General features: G+C 36.9%; 1 protein-coding gene across 20 annotated transcripts in view; it reads left to right on the top strand.

Moving 5' to 3' along the window:
- PCM1 (pericentriolar material 1) overlaps positions 1–16,895 on the top strand; it is an 80,607-nt gene extending 63,712 nt beyond the window's left edge. For all 20 annotated transcript variants that reach the window (XM_047854933.1, XM_047854931.1, XM_047854932.1 and 17 more), the window contains 12 exons: positions 1,354–1,512; positions 1,769–1,902; positions 4,052–4,186; positions 5,180–5,377; positions 6,979–7,041; positions 7,262–7,397; positions 7,691–7,851; positions 10,597–10,672; positions 11,222–11,478; positions 13,106–13,198; positions 13,308–13,425; positions 14,953–16,895. In XM_047854933.1, coding sequence (XP_047710889.1) covers positions 1,354–1,512; positions 1,769–1,902; positions 4,052–4,186; positions 5,180–5,377; positions 6,979–7,041; positions 7,262–7,397; positions 7,691–7,851; positions 10,597–10,672; positions 11,222–11,478; positions 13,106–13,198; positions 13,308–13,425; positions 14,953–14,978 — 1,556 coding nt within the window. In that variant the 3' untranslated portion in view covers positions 14,979–16,895. The remainder of the gene's footprint in view (positions 1–1,353; positions 1,513–1,768; positions 1,903–4,051; positions 4,187–5,179; positions 5,378–6,978; positions 7,042–7,261; positions 7,398–7,690; positions 7,852–10,596; positions 10,673–11,221; positions 11,479–13,105; positions 13,199–13,307; positions 13,426–14,952) is intronic.

The following is a 16,895-nucleotide window of genomic DNA, read 5'->3' as shown; positions in this document are numbered from 1 at the left end:
TTTTTTATAATCTTAGAACATGACTTTAATACAGTCTTTGAATTACACTAAGAACCAGAGTTCCAAAAAGGCAAGATGTGCTAGAAAGACCATGGTTAAAAGTCTGTCCATCAGTCTAAAGTCAAGAGTCTCCTGTTAATTCCTTAGCCTTTGGCAAATCATCTGATCATCTGACTGCGTATCCTAAAGAAATGGGAGTCTTAACCTACCTTGCTATATGGTCTTGTGAAAAATACATACAACTTTCTAGCATGTGTAATAGGAGTTCAGGAAATGTTAATTTCCTTCCCTTCAGGGAAACGTTATCCTTTAAGGTTTCCTAGTTAATAAATGGGAAAAATTGAGAGGTATCAGGGCCTCATCCAGTCACATTTTCAATAAAAATGTTAACTTCATAATTTGAGATAATAACTTTCTTAGCATGAATAGTCTTTAGTGAGAAACCCAGGTAACTCAAAATGTGCATGACACATTGCATTTTTTTTTTTTCATCATTAGTAAAGCAAGCATAGATGGTTGTTGTAGAACTCAAAGGTAAGAAGAAAATCTGGAGTCTTAGACTTGGAAAGGAGACTAGAGAAAAGAAAAATGTATAGGTACCTGATTGTTTCCCTTTCAAGAGATAACAGAAATTCAGTCATTTCAGACCTCCGGGGCATTTAGCTGATAAAATAAGGTGCTATTATTCTAGTGTTTTTTTCACATGAAGAGAAAAGATTTAGGTGATTCCAAAGGTCTCCTACAAAGCAAAGGGCCAGACCTTGCCTTATTAGATGTGCACCTTTTACCAAAGCAGTAAGTCTTCCTTGCCTTATTTTGACTATCAAGGACTCTAAGCCTAGCTCCCTTCTGAGTAAATACCTGTCAAGTCTGAACTGAAGTCCCAATATAGAGAAAAATTTCTGTGTGGCCAGGCTTTCCCCTTCAGGTCATTCCCCCTTTCTGAGTTACCAAGTGTTTTGTTTCATTTATTAATTTTTTTCTTACAGTCCTTCACCACTAGCTTTGTCTGAAGTAGACCAAGGAAAACTGGGAAATCTTTTTCTCAGGCCTTTTCCTGACCTTATTTGCTTGTGTTCAGTTGGATCATTTTCATCAGGATTTGAGTGACATTTGGGATGTATTTTCTTTGTACTGTTTACGTGAAGCAGCATGATGTAGTGAAATCAGGATGGACTTCAGAGTCTAAGAGACTAACACGCCTTGTTACCCAGCTAGTGCAGTATCTAGAATTTGTTGAAGCTACGTTTCCTTACCTATGGTCAGAAATTTGTTTTTTATTAATACTTTGTGAGGAATACATGACAAAGTTTGCTTTTATATTTTCTGGAAATGTTTTTATTCCATATGCAGGTAACACTGTGATTCACTTAGATCAGGCATTAGCCAGAATGAGAGAATATGAGCGCATGAAGACAGAGGCCGAGAGGAGCACAAACACAAGATGCACCTGCAGGATTGTTGAGGATGAGGACGGTACTGCCGCCGCGGCTACCGTTCCTAACTTGGAAGGTGTGTTCCTGGTTGATTAGAAGTAAAAACCTATAGTTCATATGTACAAAAAAAAGTGTATAGCCCCACCTGACGTATAATAGTAGTTTTATTACCACTCTCTTTTCATTAAGGGTGCTAAAACTACGTAGATACTCCTTTGTGTTATTTTCCCATAAAATCATGAGACTTTAATATTTAGGATTCTGAATGAATGCATATGTATAATATCATAGGCTTTATTTTGCTAATAAGTCATTTTCTTTTTAAAAAATAGAAACTCCCATTGAAAATTGTAGTTCACAACAACCTGTAAGCGAAGTTTCTACTGTCCCATGTCCTAGAATTGATACTCAGCAGCTGGACCGGCAAATTAAAGCCATTATGAAAGAAGTCATTCCTTTTTTGAAGGTAAGCAGTAATTTCTTAAAACAAGTACTTTGTGTTTTGTTTTTTAAATCTTAAAAAAAGACCTTATTATAGTAAATTCAGAAAATACAGGTAGACCTAAGAAAGCTAAAAACATCAGTTTCATCAATCCTATAAATTTGTCTCCCATTATTTATATATACTCACCTCTCCAAAAAGAATATTGATATTCCTATAAATTGTAAGAATGTGTATATATTCTTGTAGATAGATGGGTAGGTATTTATTTAACAGTTTAAAACCATTCCTTCAGGTGAACTGACTTAAACTAAGTGATTATTTGCTTTCATCTGAAACAGATGAGTGTTGCCTTTTTTATTTTACGTTTTTGTTTTATCATGAGTGACACAAAACATACTTTTAAACATGTCTTTCTTGGTTAAATTAGGTATATTGGTAGTAATATTTAATATGTACAGTTATTGTCTAAGGGTTAAAAAGCCTGAATGATTTAGTTTTATGCTTAGGGAATGCAGGCATCTGCAGTCAGGAAATTTCATTGCTTTTACCATTTTGTTTGTGATTTAAGTGATACCCTTTCATAAATATTCACTTAATTTAGTGTTTCAAAAAGTTTTTGAGGCCAACAAATCTTGACTTTTTTGGTAAGATTATAAGAACTTTGTTAATGTCAGTATTACACCCAGTCACCTAAGCTAGACTTCTTGACTCTCTTAACCCTCTTGTCACCAGCGAGTCCAAAACTGATTTTCCTTCCTTCTCTCCGGTAGCATAACCTTAATTCAGATGCTCGTGTTTTACCTAGACTGCCTGTCATAATAGGCAAGAAATGAATGTTTACTAAGCAGACTCTCTCCTCCCCCCTCCCCAGCCTTTGAGAGATTTCATTTAGGGACGTGGTATACTTTCCCAACTTCATCTCTCCCAATTCTCCATTTGGTACACTCACTCTAAATTGCTCAAAATTTCCTATTCCTGCCATTGCTTTTTCATGCATCAGCCCTTTGTACAAGTTGTCACTATTAAAAATATGAAGCACCTTCCCTCTTTTCTGCTTGGCTGAAATGTCTTTTTCAGAGATAATTGTTGTTGTTTCTAATGCGCTTTTACAAATCCTTCTAGAACCTAGTGTGCTGCTTTTATGATAACTGTTTATCAGCCAGTAATAAGTGTCTCCTGTGAGCTGACCATTGTGCTCAGTCATGAAAGAGAAACCGCCCCTACAGCTAAAAAGTATGATCTACTGGACAGTGCATAGCATGTAGTGATTGATCATTCATGTATCTTGACTTTTCTGGTATTTGATTCCTTGAAGACAAGGGACTGTTATCCTTTTTTTTTTTTTTTTTTTAAGTCACCTGCTCTCACAGTGAATTTTTCAAAAGTGGCTTTAAATCCTTCAGTTTAAGAAACCTTAGAAATCATCTAGTTTAGCCACTTCATTTTACACACTTCTATAGAAAAAACAAAAAACAAAAAAACAAAGCCAGAACAGAAACTTAGCTGAGTAAAGGTTAGAAGACCTGCCTAAATGAGTTTAGTGGCAGAAGAGGGATTAGAACCTTGAGGTTACTTGGTGTGGATGTGATAGGGACTCACCTCCAAAAGTGAACCATGATTTGGATTATTAGGTGCTTGCACATGCTTCTCAAGGAAGATGAAGGAGAAGAAACTTGCCCAAAAGGGCTTGTTACAGAAGTTAGGACATTGGTTCTCAACTGAGGTGATTTTGACCCTAAAAACATTTTGTAGTGTCTACATACATTAGTTCCCAGGACTTAGAAAGGTAAAGGTACTAGCCTCTAGTGGGTAGAAGCCAGAGTGCCACTAGACATCCTCCAGGGCACAGAGTGACCACAGTGCCGACACTGAGAAAGCTGAGTTAGAAAACACGTGGAGCAAGTGGGTAGCAGGTGAGCTGTGAGGTAAGGTGTAAGAAAGGAAGTGATGAAAAATAGCCAGTTTCTTTTATTGGCTATTACCTGCTGTGGTTGGTTAAAATGTATAAACCCCTTAACATGTATAGTGTGGGAGTCTGGCTGCTCTATGAATATTTCAAAATGTGTACCTGAAAATTGAGAAGCATCTGTGCAAAACAAAAGCTCACGTGAATTAGTATTTCTTAACCAGTAGGTAAGTTTATATCCTAACCAGCTTGGATTTTTCTCAGGAGCACATGGATGAAGTATGCTCTTCTCAACTTCTAACTTCAGTGAGACGCATGGTTTTGACCCTTACCCAGCAAAATGATGAGAGCAAAGAGTTTGTAAAGTTCTTTCATAAACAGCTTGGAAGTATATTACAGGTAAGAGTTGATACTTACATGACTTACAATCTATACCCTCTAGTTGAGACTTTTTTTTTTTTTGGCCATTTTCTGGCAATATGCAGTTTATTCAAATAAATGTCCATTCCAGCAGCATCCATTGGGTGGGGATGATTGTATTAGGGAAAAAAAAAAATTGTGTTAGGGCGTGTGTCTTCATTTGATCCAATCATCTCTAAGGGAATTCTCTCTCTTCTCCCTCCCTCTGCCCCTTCCTGCTGTATCTATCCCCCCCCCCCAAATAAATGAATAAACTTAAAAAAGACTATAAAAAATTAATAAACTTAAAATTTTTTTAATGTTTATTTTTGAGAGAGAGACTTTGAGGGAGGGGTAGAGAGAGAGACAGAATCCGAAGCAGGCTCCAGGCTCCGTACCGTGAGCACAGAGCCCGATGCAGGGCTCTAACCCACGAACCGCGAGATCATGACCTAAGCCGAAGTCAGATCCTTAACCGACTGAGCCACCCAGGCCCTCCCAAAATAAGCAGACTTTGAAAAAAAGAATGCTGGCTCATATAAAAGGAGGAAACTTGGAAAATACTCTGATATTAACATTAAAAAGGGAAGACTGTGTGTTTTCCTCAATGGGCACCTCAGCTTCTCACCGTGGTAAATATGTACCCCTGGTACCGTGTAGTAACATTTGGTGTTAGAGTTCCCTGTTTAACTCTGGTGGCCACCAGTTCTAAGTAGGGACTAAATCTGTGGATGACCTGATGTCCTTTTCCTTTCCTTCTATATACTCTTTAAGCAGAACTAGCACAATTCCTACTTAGGTTAATATCACTAAAGAATATTACTGTTGTTTCCTAGTAATATTAGCCTTTAGTTTTAACTTTTTTCATACTAAAAAGTAACAGAATTGTTTTTCCCTGGGTATTATAATTTAAACTTGTTAATCCTCTGTGTTGCTCTACCCACAATTGAGGTTTACTGTAATCTTAAAGTTACTTGGTTTATCTTTGAATAGGATTCACTGGCAAAATTTGCTGGCAGAAAACTCAAAGACTGTGGAGAAGATCTTCTTGTAGAAATATCTGAAGTGTTGTTTAATGAATTGGCTTTCTTTAAGCTCATGCAAGATTTGGATAATAATAGTATAACTGTTAAACAGAGATGCAAAAGGAAAATAGAAGCAGCCGGAGTGATACAGTCTTATGCCAAAGAGGTAAATGATATTCACTTTGATTTAGCTTTAGGAGTAGTTATAATTAGCATATAAATATAGTTCTTGATCATTATTATCTGAAATCACACTTGACCTCAGGAAACATGTTTTTGAAGTAATAGCAGTTAATCAGATTACACAAATGAGTACATATGGTAGCCACATACTGAATCTCAGTGGAATAGCAGTGGCTAAAAGATCAGGAATACAGACAGAAATTGGTGACAGGAATTGTCATATATATTACTCACATGATTGTCAGTTGCTGAAGAGAGGGGGACTGGGATCTGGGCCTCAACCAGCCAATTGCCTGCTGTAGCAGTTGCCCACCCCAGTAGATGTCCCAGGAATATTGATCACCCCAACCAACACATGTCTTGTTTACAAGTTAGGACTTTGGTTGCACATCTCTGTAGCTTCTTATGCCCTATTAAATTTGCCTTGATCACATATGAAACTGGATGTTTTTTTTTCCCGTAAACTGGAGGCATACCAAGACCTCATACCTCCTCTTGGCTCTCTAAGCACCAGAGGGAAAGCAGGTCAGGACCCAAAACAGAAAGAGGTAACCCTTCTCCCTGCAATGTAAAGTAGATAAAGTCAAGTCATCTATTTCACACTTTTCATAATATTTTCAATCTAGACATAGATAAGTTTCAGATCATTTCAGCCACTGATTGCTAAGAGCTTGAAGAAAATAAAACAGGAAAAAAACCCATAAGAAATGGTTGGAAGGGCTGCTTTAAGATAGGCAGTCTCTTGAGGCTGTTTGGGTGGGTGTATGAAAGAAGGCATGAAAGACAAGGAGTTTATAATGAAGATGAAAGGGAAGAAGAGCATTGCAGGTAGAGAGAACTGTGAGTTTAGAGGCTGAGGCAGGACTGAGCAGTTTGGAGAACAGGAAAAAGGTTAGGGTGGCAGGAACCCATTAAATGAAGTGAGAGTGTAGATGAAGTCACCGAGGTAGGTAAGGCCAAACTGGTAAGGACCTTCTCTTTTATTTTATTCTAAGCATGATGGAAACCCATGGGAACTTTTCACATAGAGGAGTGACATAATCTCTTGTGCAATTCAAAAGGTTTGTCTAGATACCACATTGTATAGGAATTGTAAGAGAGAAGAGATAGAAGCAGGGAGACTGTTGTAAGGTCACTATAATAGTCCAGGTAGGAAATGATGTGACTTAGCTCTGAGTGTGCACCAACAGATCCGTTTTGACGATTGAGTCAGTGAGGAGTTTTAATGGTGTAGGTATGGATAATAAAAGTACAGCGCAGGCTGGTTTCTGTTGTCTGACTTGTTGAAGGCCCATTTATGGAGACTGGAAAGACTGGGAGGCTTCAGTTTGGGGAGTGAGTCAAGGTTTTTGTTTTAGAATTAGTAAATTTGAGATGCTGTTATATATCCAGGGAGTTGTCAGGTGGGCAGTGTTGGTTTTGTTTGCTAATTTAAAATATTTCAGTGAAAGAGTTGAATTTACATTTCTAAGATAGCGTTCAGTGCTTTGAATTATTTATCAAAAACTGCAGATTTGTGAAAGTTACTAAATACAAGTATAATGTGGAAAGGTTGCCCCTCATTTCTGTTTAACTTGCTTATAGGCCAAAAGGATTCTTGAAGGAGATCATGGCTCACCTGCTGGAGAAATTGATGATGAAGACAAAGTATGTGCTAATTAATTTGTGCCTAAAGACAGTGCTTTTGAAAGAGAAAATTAAATAACTTTTAACAGCTTTTTAACATTTGAGATTCTGACAAAACTTCAGTTTCTTTTAAAAACAATTACTTTTTGTATTTTTTATTGATTAATTTTTTTTTGACAGACTTACTGCATACGTTTTTAAAATGTATTTTAAGGAATTAATTATGTTTATTTGTGACTAGGACAAGGATGAGACCGAAACAGTTAAGCAGACTCAAACATCTGAGATATATGATGGTGACGGTCCCAAAAACGTGAGATCTGATGTTTCTGAACAAGAGGAAGATGAAGAAAGTGAAGAATGTCCGGTGTCTATTAGTAAGTGGAAAGGCTCGTACTAGGTGTATATGCGAGTTCTTTATAGGTCACTTATTCACATAGTTGGGGGGAGTGTAATGATTAGAGGTAGGTGTCAGCCACTCTGGATTTTTTGGTGTGGCCCTGCCTAATTATTTCCCCTTTCTGTGCCACAGTATTCTAGTGCTTATGGTTTGGAAGGTTTCAGATACTAGTTGTAAAGGACTTGTGCGGTGCAGGAATGCAATATGTGGTAGCTGACACTACGATTTAGTGATGGAAATTTACTAGAAACTGTGTGTTAATCCACTTAGACTTATCCAAAGCTGAAACTCAGGCTTTGACGAATTACGGAAGTGGAGAAGATGAGAATGAAGATGAAGAGATAGAAGAATTTGAGGAGGGACCTGTAGATGTTCAGACTTCACTTCAGGCCAACACTGAAACCGCGGAAGAAACTGAACACGACGATCAGGTATTCTGGTTGGGACTAACACACCTTCCCCGAGTCATCTTCAAGTACTGAAGGCAGCTCCTTTTTCAAGGTGTCAAAATTTACAGCTTCCCTATTCTCACTCTCATGAGTCAACAGACCTCTTTACTATCCTTATTGAAATCCAAATGAAACACTAGTTTAATTTTGTATTTAGCAATGTTTACTTTTAAAGCACTTTAGTCTTTTTTTTTTTTTTTTGTAAAAGGTCATAAAAACTGAGATTACTGCAGAAGAGCTGGATTTTTCATTTATCTTTATGTATTTCCTAGTCATACAGGGAAATCGTATGTGACAAAATAAAATCATTCAATTTCTTGCCTCTACCTCATCCTGTTCCACAGGCAGTATTTTGTATGATTTTTTTGGCTCTTTAACTCTATTTCTGAATAATGTGTTTGTATTTATTTATTTATGTATTAGACATTCTCTGTTGACTTCCTGTTATAGCAGGTGAAGCCTTTTAGGTCACTTAATGATTCCTCAGGTAATTATATTAATACCGTCCTCCTTGTTTAATTGTGTCTTTAGCTTACATCTGCATTTAACCGTAGATGTAACCAAACTGCATAAATATTACTGCTGAACTAAGCAAATACTGTTTATTGCTTAGTCGTGTACATTTTTTTCACCTGAAATTAATACTTGTCTCAATTTTTTTTTTTTTTTTTTACCTAATTTCCTTTGACCACATACCCGAGTCTTTGCTCTGCCCACCAATAGCTGTATATACTTCTCAGTACAATTTTCTACATGAACCAGTCTGTCAGTTTTGTTCTTCCTGCTCCATCTTGGGTTGGCTCTTCATTAGACATGCTCACTAGTTAGCAGCCTGGGGATTCCCTTTGTCATTCTTTATTCCATCTGTTTTGAGAGTTCAGTCTTGTCATTTCACCTCATTTTGGTGGAGCACATTTCACGTATCTCTCAGAGAAAGAGTGCATAAAAGATAAATATTTTGAGGCTGTATTTATATGTCTAAGAAAATCTTAAATTCCTCCATGTTAAAAATCATTTCCCTCAGATCTTTGAGAGACAACTGCTCTGTCTTTCAACGTCTTCCAGTTTTCATTGCTGCTGTTGAGAAGGCGAGTGCCTTTTTTAGTTGTGATTCTTTGTATCTTTTCCTTCCTACACTGGAGCTTCCCCTGGACTTGTGTTGAAGTTTTACAGTGATGCACATTGTTGTGGGTCTTTTTTTAGTCACTAAACTGGGTACTCAGGGGGTCTGTGAGCAATCATTATCATGTCCTTCATTTTGGTAAATTTTCTTTTTCTGTATTTCTTCCCCACCATTTTCTCTCTTCATTCCTCCTAGAATTAATATTGTCAGACATTATTGACCCTCATGGTTTAATTTTTTTTTTAATGTTTTATTTATTTTTGAAACAGAGAGAGAGACAGAGTGACAAATTGTGAGCAGGGAAGGGGCAGAGAGAGAGGGAGACACAGATTCTGAAGCAGGCTCTAGGCTCCAGGCTGTCAGTACAGAGCCCGATGCGGGGCTCAAACTCAGGAACTGTAAGATCATGACCTGAGCTGAAGTCAGATGCTCAACTGACTGAGCCACCCAGGTGCCCCTGGTTTAATTTTCCAATTTCTAATCTCCTCTCTTCTTTATATTGTCCCTTTACTCTGTTTTACTTTCTGGGAGGTTTTTTGACCTTAATACTTATGTGAATGTCATATTTTTAATTTCTAAATACTTTTATTTTCTGATTACTTTTTTATAGCATGCTGCTACTTTAAGGAAGCACTGTCTTCTCTTACTCACCTGCAGGCTTTCTTCAAATGCCTGTGGTACCTTTAGTGTTTATATTAAAAAACGACTCAGCATAAAGCAGATTGGGGTTGTTCTGGGCTTCACGGGAGGGCATTTGGGTAGATGGTTAGCTTTTTGATAGAAAATCCCAAATGTTAGTACCTGTTGGTATTTTCTTTGGGGTGTTTTAGTTTCTCCCCACAAGGGTCATCCGTTGTCCTGCCGGGGAGGAGGTAGATAAACCCCTTGACGGCTGCTCTTCTGGAGCTTGATGTGGAAATGACGCCCAGTGTCCCATCACTGCACACTTCTGCTGAATCCTTCTGTTTTCAGTGTGACATTTTATCCTGTCCTCATTTGTGCTTTCTGCACCCCACCCTGGCAGCCCTGGGTCTGAGGCTCACTAATTCCCTTTACCCAAAATATAATCTCCCATTTTCTATTTGAGTTTGGGGAGGGAACCTGGTGTTTGCGTCTTCTTTAAACGGTTTCAAAGAACCACCAGCACCCCCCTTTTCACCCACAATGTATTCCTTCCTTCCTAGAATCTGGTACTTCCAAGCATGAGGTGAATGTTACTGTTCTCTCTTCTTGCTGAAGGCACTTTGCTTCATCTTTCTCCCTCCTGCTCACTTCCTCTTCCATTCACCGAACATCTACATACAAACAGATGTCTTTTAGTGTCATTCATGATCCAGTCTGATCTGAAAAGTAAATAAATAGTGGAATCCATAACACTCTAGTTCTCTATTATTTTGAGGTTAAGAAGAAAAGGAAGCCTTTTTACTTAGCCATCTTAACAGTGGCAACTATGCCTCCTTCTTGAAACGCTTTCAGAAGATATTTTTAAATACCCTTGTATGAAGGTCTCAAGTTGGACAAAAACCTTACAGTAGTAACCCATCTCCTATATAGTGGCCATATATTTCAGGCCCTGCTATTAAGACATCACTTTTTCCTTCTAGGTACTACAACAAGACTTTGAAAAATCAGGAGAAAGCAAAAATGTCCCATCAGAACAAGAACCCACTACTAGTAAAGGCAAGAAATCTAAAGTGTTCAATTTTAAGATTATCTAAAGTGCCCTTTATGTGCTTAAAACTAAAACAAAAAACAAAAAAACCCAACTAAATTCTTACCTAACATAACTTGGAAGGTGTTTTGAACCTGATGTATGTCTTTTTTCCTTCCCCTAAGTCCTTTGTAGAAAACATGAGGGCTTTGTTTCGGCAAACACTTGTTAAACAAGAGTTGACAAATAAATAAACACACAGAAAAAAGTCTTTAAAGAAGACATCTTTAGCTACAAATGTGGGGGATTTTTTAGAATGCCCATTCCTGGATATTATTCATGAATATCCTACTTCATTAGAAATTGGGTGGATTTCAGAAATCTAATTTTTAAAACATCCCCAGATGAATCTGATGAACTAATTTTAGGAACCATTGATAAGGAAAATTTGTAGCTGCCTCTTCTTTTGGGTTTTAAATATCTTGATTACTCATTCATATATACTGCCTATTTGGTATAATAGTAAAATATAATAGCTGTTTCATTACATTAATGTTAAGACTTTCTTTTGATGCCAGATGACCAAGATAGCACTCCTGTGAAACCCTGTTACCTCAACATCTTGGAAAATGAGCAACCTTTAAATAGCGCCATCCAAAAGGACTCTCTTACTACCACTGATTCATCTAAACAGCCTAACCCTTTGCCTTTACCTTTAACTGAAATTGAAACCTTGGTGCCTGCAGTCAAAGAAGTTAAATCTGCCCAGGAAACTCCTGAAAGCTCTTTGGCCGGAAGTCCTGACACTGAATCTCCAGTGTTAGTCAATGACTATGTACGTATCATTTACATTTCATTTCTGTGTGTATTTCTCCATTTCCAAGTTAACATTTACAGTCTGTAAACTTTCCTTTGTGTTTAGGCTTAGTAACAGCCAAGATGGTTTTCGTATTCAAACTGATTTTAAACTTGAACAGAAGGGTGATAGTAAATTAAGATGATTGTCTCAAAACCTAAAAGCTCTTCTTTTTTATAATTTTGAGCTTTAGGTGGCAGTCTTCAGAGTTCATTCCAAGTTTAGATTTGGACAGATGATACACGGGTCACCGTTAATCTCTCACAGTATCCATGTCTAACATCTTAATTATTTTAGAGCATTTCATAAATCCTTGATAAACCTGAAAGTTCACAGTTTGACAGCAGTAGACTCCTTATCTCTATACAGTAAATGACAGAAAAATATGGTAGCAAATCTATACTTAGGGTGTAAGTTGAGTTTTTACCTTGGACATTTTTGTTTCAATTTAATTTTTATAGTAAGTAGGTTTTTTTTTGGATCTCAGATTGTGTTTTATAAACTTGTCAGCAAAAATTAAGGGATTTATAACAATGTACTTTTAGGCCTAAGGAACGTATTTCAATTTTTTTTCTTTTAACATCAACTTTCTTCTTACAGATGTATTTACAATTATGATTTCATAATTTCTCAGCTTATAATATTCCCGAAACATTAGTAGAGTTTCTTAACTGTCTTGATTGCTTTACCACCATAAAATTTACACCATAAAATTATTTTAAACTCTGAAAGTTACCTGTTAGACTTATTCTTACTCTAATTTGATGAGTGCATAGAGTTGCTGTAGGAGGCAGTCAATTGAAATTAAGTTAATGTTTGATTATAGAGGGGACTTGAATTTGAAATTTAGGCCAGGGCCACTACTGAAGGTTCTTGTGCAAGAAAGTCAAATGGCCAAAGTCATGCTTTTGGAAGATGAATCTGATGACTGTATAAGATTTGTTGTCAAGGAGGTGACGTTAGGAAGCTCCCTTACCATGCATAGAGACACCAAGTTCGAGATGAATGAGGGAGAGATGGGTGAGAAATGTTGAAAGAAGAAGAAAAATTTAAGGTTTCCACTTGGGTAATTGGTACAGTGATATCGTTAAAAATCAGAAAGGGAAACTAGGGGAATAAAAGATTTCAGGTTTCAAAGAAACACTGAAGAGATCACAGAAGGGAGTTATTAGATTCATACCTCATGTTTCTCAGCTTCCACAGAGCTGCTATTGAAAGCCTCTAAATGTTTATTGATAGTCTGCTAGATACAGTTCTGATGCGTTCCATAATCGTATCAAGAAACCAGAGTTTTTCTTCTGATTATTTTAGCCTTCGGCGTAACTGCTATTTTTTCTTTGAACCTATTTAAACTGGCTCTTTGTTTTATCAAATGGAGACAGATGTGCTCGGTAGTATGTCCATAGCTGCAAGTGCATGGCCCTTCCTGTGCACACCAGCTTTGTTTTATTCATGGAGTTGAACGCAGGACAAAAACAAATAGGATGGAATTACTGATGTGTACTTATGTCTAAGAATCCACTTTATCTCTTGGCATGGATGACTTTAAAGGCTTAGATCCAGAGATAGAGTGGATTGCCTTCATTAAATATAATTTATCTTACAGGAAGCAGAGTCTGGTAACATAAGTCAAAAATCTGATGAAGAAGACTTCGTGAAAGTTGAAGATTTACCACTTAAACTGACAATATATTCAGAGGTATTTTGCTTTCGTTAATTAATTAAACTTGTCTTCATATAACAAATACTACTACTGAGATGAAAACTGATTTTGAGGTGTTTTTTTGTTTTTTGTTTTCATTCCAAAGGCAGACCTAAGGAAGAAAATGGTAGAGGAAGAACAGAAAAACCATTTATCTGGTGAAATATTATGTGAAATGCAGACTGAAGAATTAGCTGGGAATTCTCAGACACTAAAAGAACCTGGTAAGAGTTGCCAATTTCAACCAAATCATATTGAAAAATTAGTGACTCTTGATAACCATCATTTTGTTTTTCACATCCATTCATAGTACTTGGAAGATTTAAGCCAAATATTGGAAGGAAGCATAATTCTGTAAAAAGTCTAGTCCACTGCTGAATTTAGAAATTAGGTATAAAATGGTATTATCAGATAATTTTCTATTTTTAAAATCTTGAATTTTAGCAAGGTAATAGATGCATGTTGTTTAAGAAGGAAAGGTACAAAAGACTTAAGGATAATTGGAGGAGCCCATTTGTTTTAATTACTGGTTTTTAGTTCTTTTGGATGAGACACTGTTTATCTTTAAATAATATCGTCTTAATTTTTCTTAATTTAAAAAATTCAGACATCTCTTATCTTCCCTATCAAAAGTGAGTATTTGGACCTACCTCTCCTTTCACGATTATTATTTTTGGTTTTTCTGTTTGAGGATACCTTTGTTATTTTAAGTATATATGGTTGGTTGCTCGTTCTATCAACTTTGGTCATTACTCAGCCACTGACTGCCTCCTTTTCCTCCTGCTTTCTCTATTCAGTTTTACTCTTCTTCTTACATTAAGGTTATGAAAGCAAACACACACTTTATTTTTATAACTATAGTAGTTGAAACTTCTATTCTTTTTCTGAAGACCATTCTGTGTAAGTATGTCTCGTTGCAGAGCCAGGCAGTAGTAATCCCAGATTTCTTTCTGTATCGATCTAATGGCACAGCCCCTGGGCCACTCAGATGAGAACGTGTCTTGCATCAAAATCAAAGGATTTTCTTGTTGTTCTCTGTCCATTCATCAGCCAGTTAATTAAGATTTTTTTATTTTTGTTTTCCCTAGAAATACTAAATGTCAAACCTTTAACTGATTTCCCAGTGGTTTAGCCCAGTTCTGCTAGTTGGAGTCTCAAAGCTGCCCCTGCTCAGGGGGTCTGGGCTGAGCCCTTCTTGCCCCACACTGCGCCATCGCCTGCTTTTAGCGTCCTGGGGGCTTGTTGTCCCCTGTCCTGCTTTCCCTCACAGCCACTTTTCTTGGTCAGGATTTCATCAGTTTTACCGTTTTTTTCCTAGTGGAGTTTTTTTTAAGAGAAATGAAGTATCTGCTCAGTCTGCTGTCCTCAAACAAACCCTCACCTGTTTTTAAACTACATTAGTATTTTGGGGGGCGCCTGGGTGGCGCAGTCGGTTAAGTGTCCGACTTCAGCCAGGTCACGATCTCGCGGTCCCTGAGTTCGAGCCCCGCGTCGGGCTCTGGGCTGATGGCTCAGAGCCTGGAGCCTGTTTCCGATTCTGTGTCTCCCTCTCTCTCTGCCCCTCCCCCGTTCATGCTCGGTCTCTCTCTGTCCCAAAAATAAATAAACGTTGAAAAAAAAAAAATTAAAAAAGAAATAAAAAAAAATAAAAAACTACATTAGTATTTTTGTAATAACTTTAATGTAAGAGAACAGTAAATTCTAGTATGTCTTAATTCAGTAATTTATAATGCATTCATTCTGTTTTTCAGAAACAGTGGGAGCCCAAAGTGTATGAGAGGTCTTCAGAGGCTCATCTAACTTGCTTTACATAGTCAATGCATACATGAACATGGCACTAAATAAACGTCTGTTTTGATCTGTATAAAAATGTAAATTAGTTTGACACTGCATTCTTGATAGGTGTGCTGATTTCTGCCCGTGGCAGTTTAAAACATCAGAAACTGAATTCTGGACAGATTCAAGCCTTGATACACTGTAGGGTTGTTTTTCTTTTCTTTCTTTTTTTCTTTTTGGTCTTTTTTTTTTTTTTTTCCTCTCCCATTGTGATGTTTAGTATTGTTAAATTTAAGATGTAGTTTTAAATAAAGCTGGACTTATCTGTAAAGTAATCTCTTTTGGAAATGATGTTGAATTCTAAACAGGAAGTCACTGTTCTGTATGGTTAGGATAGTTAGAGAAGAGCAACAGTCAAGAGTTAGACAAATAGACTAGTTAATATAAAGAGCAGCCATTGGGCCAGGCTTCCAGATAGTATGAGTGTTGCTGCTGTTGGGTCTGATATTCTTTTAAATGCCTGCATTGTCTTATTCCTGTGCGAGAATAGGGCAAGTTATAAAGGTATCCAGGATATTGGTGACGTTGTTACAAAATATATATTAATATTCTGTTCAAATTGGATTAAGTTCAGAACACATGTCCTTAGTACTTCGAACTTACATACTTATCAGATAAATATTTTCCAGAATTCAATTCCTATCTATGTTGCTACAGCCTAAAAAAAAGGTTTTATGTAATTAGGGAGTATTTCTGCACAAACAGGTAACATTATGATTACTTTTAAATGAAAAACCAAACCCCTTCAAGTAGGGATTACAGAACTAAATTTTATGCAGCAGAGTGTTAACTCTCTCTATGCCTTTAGACAAACTTGGCTTTTGAGATACATCTATGAGATTTCTTCATCACTAAGTAAATCAGTTTTTAAAGGTGAATTACCTTTAGATTGCAAACTTGACCTATACCTGAGTGAGGCTTCACCGAGCCTGTTAACAAGCCAACCTTACAGGTTTCTCGAATTAAATATGAAGACTTAATTTCAATTAGTCTTTAAAACTTAATAACAATCTACTGAAACATGCCCTAAGAAAGTCATTTCATTGGTATTCCTTTAAAATTCTTAGTTGCCTGATACTTGATTGTAAAATTACAGTGCTCATCGGGGAGTCTGTTAAGTGAGGATTTCTGAGGACATTTACTGTATTACTAATTAATTTAAATTATGTGAGGTGTAGATCTCCAACATTAATAAAACCTATTCCAGAGAGAGAGGGTAGAAAAAAAAAACAACCTATTCAGAGAACTATCATTCCAGAATCAGGAATTCTTACCCAGTTGGCCTGACTTCTGGGAAACTAAAACGATAGATTATATGGATACTCAAGTTCTATATTTATATGTCTTGTAGACTCCGAACGGAAAGGGGAGAATTTCCTATTGGCACACAAGCCAAGCCTTCGTGTTACAGCTCTGTCTCTCTCTACATGCCTATGAAAGATAGGTACGGTGGAAGAACTGTACTTCTTAGTTATTACTCTAGAAGCTGTGGACCTTATCTAACTTATTTGACTTGTGTTATAGCTGCTGTAACCTAGTCTGTTGTTTTCTATTTGAGAAGATAATTCAGTTTTAAAATACTTGGGGCTTAAGATCAGATAACTTGTTTTACATTTTCCTTAGTAACTACTGCTCAGAGGTTAGGCATTCAGGATTCCTGTTTGTTAATTTTTAAGTTGAAAATCTGGTTACAGATAAAAGAGGGAGAAAGGTCAAAATGAGTGAGACAGAATCCTGTGCAGGTTGAGATAATGCTTAAACTAGTGAGCCCACTGGACTGTGCAGGTACTCTTTGTATTTTGTAACATTCACTTTGGGTAAATGCTTTTTCACTGTTAATAAATGTATATCCTCCATA

Source organism: Prionailurus viverrinus, chromosome B1 (genome assembly GCF_022837055.1).
Source record: "Prionailurus viverrinus isolate Anna chromosome B1, UM_Priviv_1.0, whole genome shotgun sequence".
In the NCBI taxonomy this organism is placed as follows: Eukaryota; Metazoa; Chordata; class Mammalia; order Carnivora; family Felidae; genus Prionailurus; species Prionailurus viverrinus.
Note: the sequence above shows the minus strand (reverse complement) of the source record. Positions and strands in the feature narration are given on the sequence as shown.